Source organism: Cupressus sempervirens, chromosome 10 (assembly GCF_028749045.1).
Source record: "Cupressus sempervirens isolate cs-2001-9-10 chromosome 10, ASM2874904v1, whole genome shotgun sequence".
NCBI classification, from domain to species: Eukaryota; Viridiplantae; Streptophyta; class Pinopsida; order Cupressales; family Cupressaceae; genus Cupressus; species Cupressus sempervirens.
This window is the reverse complement of record NC_143127.1, coordinates 127,695,516-127,703,832: the sequence shown is the minus strand read 5'-3', so window position 1 is coordinate 127,703,832 and position 8,317 is coordinate 127,695,516. Positions and strand designations below refer to the sequence as shown.

Here is an 8,317-nt window from a genome sequence, read left to right as displayed (position 1 = left end):
GAATCAGATGCCTCACAAGGTATTCTAACATTTGACTCCTAAGGAGGCTTGGACTCATGTCAAGCTCGATGTTTCTACATTCTATATTTTTGGTAGTGAGGCTTGGGCATTTATTCCAGATGCACATTGCAAAGCCATGGAGAGGAAGAGCCAACCACTCATATTTTTTGGCTACTGTGAGGACGTAAAGGCATATAGGTTGTTTGATCCTAATTCCAGAGAGGTCTTATTTCAATAAGATGTCCAGTTTGATGAGCATTGTCCTTTGATAGAGCCTCTGTTACCAACTTATCCCTCATTTCCTAGTAATTCCTCCTCTTCTCTACATGATTATTTATCCTTTGAGGAAGATTTTGATGATGATCCACCTTCCCCTCCCCCCATGATTTTTTGCAAGAACCTAAGTGGGTTCTTGACATTGTTGATGTAGTTGGACCTATCATATGAGATCCTTCAGATTCTCATCCCACTCATGCTCAGACATCTAGTACTAGAATTTTGAGTCATGCTATTTCATATGATCCACAAAATTATCCATAGGCAACAAGACACTCATATTGGGACAGGACTATGGATGAGGAGTTCTCTTCTTTGATGAAGAACCACACTTAGTATCTTTGTCCTCTTCCAAAAGGAAGAAAGTTGTTTCAATGCAGGTGGGTGTACCATACCAAGTATGTTGTAGATGGTTCTTTTGATAGGTACAAGGCACATCTTGTTGTGAAGGGATTTTCATAGGTGGAGAGTATTGATTACTTCAAGACCTTTTCTCTTGTCACCAAGATGAATTCTATTTTCCTTGTACCCTCTCTTGCAGCTTCTCAAGGATGGACAATATTTCAGATGGATGTGAAGAGTGCCTTTTTGCATGGAGACCTTCATGAGGAGATCTATATGGATTAGCCTCAAGGTTTTATGTAGGACTCTTCTATGGTGTGCAGACTTCAGAGGTCCTTATATGGTCTCAAACAAGCCCCTTGGGCTTGGTATGAGAAGATGGGTTCCTTCCTACTTGCATCACACTTCACATGCTCTCATTCTGATCCTACAATGTTCATTTAGCATCATGGGGCTAATATATTGATACTTATGCTATATTTTGATGATCTCCTTATTACATGCAACTCACCCTCTATGATTTAGAGTGTTCAAAAAGCTTTGAGAGAGTAGTTTGAGATGATAGACCTTGGACTTCTACACTAAATTTTTTGGGCCTACAAGTTGTTTAGTCTTTGGATGGGATAGCTATACTCCAACATAAGTATGCCCTTGGTATGCCTCAGAGATTCAATATGCTTGATTGTAAGCCTGCTCCCACACCTTTTTAGTCAGGTGTTGTTTTATCTACCACTTGGTCTACTCCTACAGTGGATTCCATTTTATATAGATAGCTTGTGGGTAGTTTGTTGTACTTGATGCACACACGTCTTGATATTTCCTTTGTAGTTGGGCTTGTCTCTCATTTCTCACATGATCCTCATGAGAATCATTGGCAAGCTATCAAACATATTTTGAGGGTACATTTAGGGTACTACATGTTATGGCATCCACTATACATCAGGGGAACTTCACATTATTAGTTATACAAACTCAAATAGGGTAGGTGATATTGATGATCATAAGTCTACTTTTGGTTTTATTTTCTGTCTTGGTTCTGGTTCTATCACATGTCTTGCAAGAAGCAGCATGCTCACACATTATCATCTACATAGGTAGAATACATGGCAATTGTGCTAGCTAGTCAGGAGGTTTTATGGCTTCGATAGTTGATGAAAGAGTTTCGATTTCCCCCTAATAGTTCCACCTTTCTTTGGTGTGACAATTAGAGTGCTATACACATTTTCTACAACCTAGTTGAACATCAAAGGACCAAACACATTAAGCTTCACATGTACTTCATCAGGCATTTGATTTAAGATGACTCTCTTAGCTTGGAATATATTCCCACCGTTGAGCAGGTTGCAAAGATCTTCACTAAACCTTTTGCATCCCTGTGATATCTTTAGCTACATTCTATGCTTGGGGTGAAGGAAGTTGTCCTTGGGGGGTCTCAGTGATGAGTCCTTCCTTTTTTTGTTTTTTTGTTTTTGGCATTCTTCTATCTCTTTTTGGAGTAGGGTTTTCTCATGTGGTTTTCCCTATTTCTCCATTTTTCAAAGATTTGGTTGTGTTGGGTACCTCATCAAGCCATGTTGTTGGGACCCATTTTTTGCTTTCAACATTATAGTCTCCTTTCTTTTTTAGCATTGTTTGTAGTTGCATTGTTGCTCATCTTAAGGGGGGGTGTGTTAGAGTAAAGGATTAATTTTATTATGTTAAATTAAATTACCTTTACTCCCTTCTTAATATTTCCCTTTATGCACTTAGGGTTTCCCTTTTAGGTTTTACGATCTCCTTCTATAAGGATTGATCAATTGTAAATTTCAATTCATTTCTTTTAGTCTGATAATATATTTTTGTACATTTTTAGAGCCAAACCCTTGCCTTCTCTTGTCTTTTTCTTCTTTATGACAAGTTCTTACATGTATTTGTTCTACTATATTTGTGGATTTCTTCTTATCAAATCCTTCAAGGTTTATAGAAATGCACAAGGCTTAGACACTTGCTTGGAGAAACTACTCTATTACAATGTTAATGCTACAACCCAATTTGATACAATAAAATATGATCAATAACCCCATTATGAGCTATAGAGTAGCATCACCTATACTAGATCAATTCTAATTAAGTATTCCTTTGTAAGCTATCTTTCACATCACAAATTCTGCTTCTATCTTTGTACAAATCACATTACTTATTACATTATCAATCCTAGTTCACATGGCCTCATTCGTATGCCAAAACTCAATTGTATGTATACCCATCCAAAACATTTCTTAGTCGATTAGCTAACATATAAAATAATATTTTTTACTTAATCAAATTACCAATTTATGATATACTAAGAGTAAAATAAACTATTCATAGCCAACTTAAACATAATCAATAATCAAAACAATTCCTCTTACCAGAATCCAAGTCTAATTAGTAGAATATTTTCATCTTGTTATATTCCATTATATTTCTAACCAAAACTGTGAATCCATACTCAAGCATGAAACCTTTTGAATTAAAACTTCAAGACTTGCGATCATAGAATTAGATCCTTATAATGTCTCCATACTATATCCAGAATCACATAGCATAATTCTATTACTTCTATCTATATCGATTCATTTATTAGTACTTGCCGATAGGCTAAGTACTATTGCATCACATTTTGAGTTCTTCAACTTAATTAATGATTAAAACTCTCTATTTTCACCAGTTGAAATAAATTTAATTTTAAGGTTTTTTCATAAAATTAATACATTGTAAAGTGAAGATACAATTTTTTTAATGTTTACAAATAATCTAAATTAATTTATAACTATCTTATTGGCTAAAACATTTAGCCTCTTATACAGGGTTTTCACGGAAACACCATAACAGCCAAATTTGTAAGCACTTTTATCACATCTCATTCACAAAATTGGTGTAATAATTTGCCCAATATTATTCATGATGCATATTATGCATACTGAGATATAACATTAACAATTATATTATAATACAATATTATAAAATATATATAATTTAAATAATTATTTCTTTATAAAAATAGTATTATAATATAATAATATATCATATAAAGGGTTAATAATGATATATAATTTAAAAAATACAACAAAGAGTCCACCAGGGATTAAGTCTTGCTGAGTGCAAGGTTCGAAGACATAATAAGGGATGAGGCTAGGATCATGCCCCAGGCAAATTTGGCAACATGGATGCTCCTTAGTCCTTGGCTCTTAGCCGAAGAAGTTTCAAGCACACGTGGCCCTGTAACTTGTTTATGGATGACCTCCATAAAAAAAAAAATACAACACTAAACTAGAATTAAGATTATTAAATAATACAACTAAAATATATTGAACTACAATTAGAATTATGATTTAAAAGATTGCATAAATATTTTCAATATTATGATTAGATTTTGGCTAATAAAATTTCAAATTTTTACTATAGTTTTACTAAACATAATAATAATTAATCAATTAATATTTTTAATTATTATCACAATTATCAAATTATTAATATTTTTAATTATTATCACAATTATCAAATTATAAATTTATATGTACAATTAAAACTATAATTAATTATAACAAAAGGCAAGAACTTAGCTATTAATTAATTAAATCTATTGTTATCATTAAGAAAAATATATGTAGTAACTTTTTGTTTATAGTGATTAGTTTTTGTAATCTATAATCAAAATAAAGGAAAACTAGCTATTAAAAAAAAGGAAAAAGAAAGAAGAATAATAGATATTAAAAAATATTTGTTTGTTTGTTGGACATAGGCGTTCTGCGAGTTTGAGAGCCGACCTCTCCATTTCATTCGAAGTATAATACAACAACAGTTTTTCAAGAAAATAGCCCATGGGCAATTTATTCTTGCTTAATGGAAAACGTATTTTTTAAGCACAATTTTAGTTAAACTTATGAACACACACTAGGATTGAATCCCTTGGCAAGAAGCAGCAAGAGGAAAGTGGGGCGAAAAAAAGGGAATCGAAATGAAAATACAAACTATTATCATTCAGTTCGCAAGAAGCAGCAGCAACAGAAATTCTCTGCATTCTAGTAAGGTCTCTGAATTTTTATTGTTCAGCCGTTCATCTATTTTTTCAAGATTTACTGTGGTGGAACTAATTAGGCCATTATTTTCTTCCCTTCAATGCTGTTCATACCATTCAAATGGGGAAAATCTAGAGGAACCCGTATCATCAATATCATCATTAACATCTTCTGCGACCCCAGATGCCAAATGGGTGAACAATGCTAATAACAACAAGAATAACCCAACACCCATAAACCCTAGAGGGTCCACACCTATTGGAAGACAATTTGAGAGCTGGATCAAATCCCTACAGCCCGGGTTCAAACCCGAGGACGTGGCTCATGTCCTAAAACGGCAGAATGACCCTGACCTTACCTATGATATATTTCGATGGACTGCCCTGCAGAGAAACTATAGACACAATCACCAAACATACCAAATCGTGATCGAGACAATGGCCTCTACACAACGGCGCAAGAAAATGGAACAGCTCATGGAAGAGGTCATGGCCGGGGCCTGCATTGGCAGTGAAGCCCTCTTCAATACCATGATCAATAACTATTGCCAATACAGGATGTTGGGGTCTGCCATTGCTGTTTACAAAAAGATGCAAAAGGTTCCAGGCTGTAAACCCACCGTGAAAACTTACAACATTCTGTTCCATGCCATTGTGAGAAGGTTTGGAAGCTTTACCGTATGTTGTGTGCATCTGAGGACTGTAAAGTCTCTGTATCAGCAAATGAATGCTGCAGGGGTTGATCCTGATCTCGCAACTTTGAATTTGCTCATCAAAGCCCACTCTATGGCTTTGGAAATGGACGAGGCTGTGCGAATTTATCGTGAAATGGGCCTGTATGGATGTAGCCCCGATTTCTATACTTATAACTATATCATCAGAGGGTATTGTCAGAAAGGGTATATGAAGCAAGCCCTGGAATTTTATGGTATAATGATTGGCAAGGGTCTTTGCCCAAGTCGAGGAGTTTATGATGTGCTTGTTTGCAGTCTTTCAGTGGGAGGGAAGCTCGAGGAGGCAATGATTGCTCTTCGAGATATGACCAATAACAGAATGGTGCCTGATTTCCTGACTTACAAGACTTTTGTTGAGTATCTTTGTCGTGCGGGTAAAGAAGAAAAGGCTCTTGAATTCCTTGGTGGACTTCGTAATAAGGGCTATGCACTCAACGAGATCACTTACATGAGATTAGTGAATATCTTTAAACTGATACAATGAGAATATGTATGGGAATGTCTGGAAGAGATGCATGCAGTGTACTACAGTTCATAACATTGTTAGAAAGCTCTGAGGGTTAGCGTTTGAAATCACCTTTGAAAAACGCCATGCTGGTTTAAAATGTGATCCTTGGCTTTCAAAACAGGCCAAGTTCTTTCTCTGTTGGGGGCACTGTGAGCTTGAATTTTCACAAGATGGTCCCGGTAGTCACTGAAAACATAGATTCATTGGATTATGAATGCTTGTGTCCTGTCCTTTCCAGGGAAGCTAGTGTAACTATATGTCTGTACTTAAAAAAGATCTGAGAATGGAAAAATGCTAAGCATGAAGCATCAGACAATAATTATTTTCGGATCCAGGGCATTTTAAAGAGAATATTATATGGTTATGAACTTATGATAGCTCTGTAAAAATTCTATGTTCTGAATTCTTTTAGTTTTGATAAGCTCTTGATTGCTTTGAAAACAATCAAAGCTTCCTTGATGTGCGTAGACCTCCTTTAACGTGAGAGGATGTTAACTGCTTTTTAGGTTTTGGGTGGGCATGGAGGCACCTACGGAATTTCCACTATCAAATTGACTTTGAGTAAAGTCATCTAAGTTGCATGGTAAAAAAAAAATCCATTTGTTTTTCTGTAGCATTTAACAAACTAGCAAAGACCATGGTTAATGGTATTGGATAACCACAATTTATAATGGTCACTACTGTTTTTCGGATCAGATTGTGTGAAGTTTTTAACAAAATGTTTTAGGGTCCATCATCAGGATAATAGAGAACTATAGGAGACCATCCTAAAATGAAAGGTTGAGTCACACAATTTAATACTCCATGACAAGTGCACGTTAATATTCATAACTGTGATCTGAGATGACATCTACACAAATTAATCGTCCATGATAAGATTCATAACTACCATCTAAGGTGACATCTCGTACGTATCAATTACTTTGTAAGTTATTCACGAGAAGTGCATAATCCTTTGGCCATTTTGGGGGGAAGAATATTTCAGATATCTTACGTAAAGGTTAGCATAAGGAAAAGAGAATTGATGGCTTTATACTCTCATTTGTATTCACCTCCAAATATTCTGTTAATTTCAACATCTTTTGTAGTGGGTAGATAATTAATGATGTGCTTTTCTGTGTCAGTAGTGACCAGGATTTCATCTGTTTGTTCTTTTGGGAGTGGCAACTAACGTGCAAGCTTTCTGTTTGGGGATTTACCTTTTGTCACTTAGTTCAAAACTTTGACATTTACCTATTGTTTTATTTGTGGATTGGGAGTTTTTCTCTTATCATCTCCAAGGATCCTCCTAAGAGTTTAAGGTGCATATGTTTACGGTTGGGAGTAAAAAATATTCAGTTTTCTATTTGTGCATTGCAGCCTATAAGATTACTTTATCAAACACAATAAACAATTAGCTTTTCTATGGTTATATCTTTGGATTTTTCTTTGATTTCTTGAAGATATCTTCCCTGTGTCTGCATTATTACCATGGAGTATTTTGCCTCTCTTATATATTCAAGAAAGTAACTGGCAACACAAATCATAGATTCTTAAGCGTTGATATGGCTAAGGGTGGCAAGCAAGGCCCTTGGCGGTGAAGGGGTCCTGTGTTCAAGATGTTGAGTTACTGCTAGGTTTGATGTCTCTGTCTTTGTTTCTTGGATCACGATATAAGCGTGTCTAATTTAGAAATATGTACTTTGGGTCACAAAGCAAGAAAAGCAACTTCACTGCAGGTATTTTGTAGAAATAGGGAAAACTAAATTTTATTCCTAGGTGAAGTTGCCTTGGGCAAGAAGCTTTTTAGGAGCAAGTAAAACAGTTTGGATTTTATAAAAGTAGATTTCTTGGACATGTAATAAAGCACCTTAACTTCTCTATTGAGATATTGAGATGATGTTGATTCTAGACAAAGCTAGAGATTAAAATAGATGGAAGTAGTTCTACTTAGCATTCAATAATATACCATTTTGGACTAATTTCTTCTCTTGAAGGAAATTTTATATTTTTTCCTATGTGGTGCTACCTGTTGCAATGGTTTTGAATTTCTGTTAGTGTCCTACCACCCCATTGCTATCAAAACATGTAAGATTTTACCTAGAGTAGAGAAATTGGTTTGGAGAAGCACCATTTTGTTTTTTCTAGGCGAGTACTGTTGCACAAGGAGCATGTTGTAGAATCAAAGAAAAGCTGGAGTAACAAGTTGTACGAAGAGTGGAGAATGGATAGACAGGAGTTTCCTTGAAGGACGTTGCCCTATTGCCCATGGCTCAGCTTGTTAAAGAGTGGCCTGTTTAATTCAAAATTTTGAAGGCACCAAAGAAATTTTCCGAGAATCTTGCAAAGTTGGAAGTGAAGCAAGAGAACAGAAAATAAAGTCACATTGGAGAGAGGTCTTCAGACTGAAATAATGAATAGGATGGGAAGAAAAGCATA

General features: G+C 35.3%; 1 protein-coding gene across 2 annotated transcripts; it reads left to right on the top strand.

Annotated features, from left to right (window-relative positions):
* The first annotated feature begins 4,362 nt into the window (after positions 1–4,362).
* Positions 4,363–6,271, top strand: LOC149532954 (pentatricopeptide repeat-containing protein At3g25210, mitochondrial-like). 2 transcript variants are annotated; one of them, XM_089805067.1, is made up of 2 exons: positions 4,363–4,664; positions 4,794–6,271. In XM_089805067.1, the coding sequence occupies exons 1-2, from the start codon at positions 4,598–4,600 to the stop codon at positions 5,873–5,875; spliced, it is 1,149 nt and encodes a 382-aa protein (XP_089661193.1). In that variant the 5' UTR covers positions 4,363–4,597; the 3' UTR covers positions 5,876–6,271. The 2 variants fall into 2 exon arrangements, with proteins under 2 accessions (XP_089661193.1, XP_089661192.1); XM_089805066.1 differs by having other exon boundaries at positions 4,363–6,271.
* Positions 6,272–8,317: the final 2,046 nt, after the last annotated feature.

Coding starts and splice junctions, on each gene's coding strand:
- LOC149532954 (XM_089805066.1), top strand. CDS start 4,598: ATGAAAATACAAACTATTATCATTCAGTTCGCAAGAAGCAGCAGCAAC.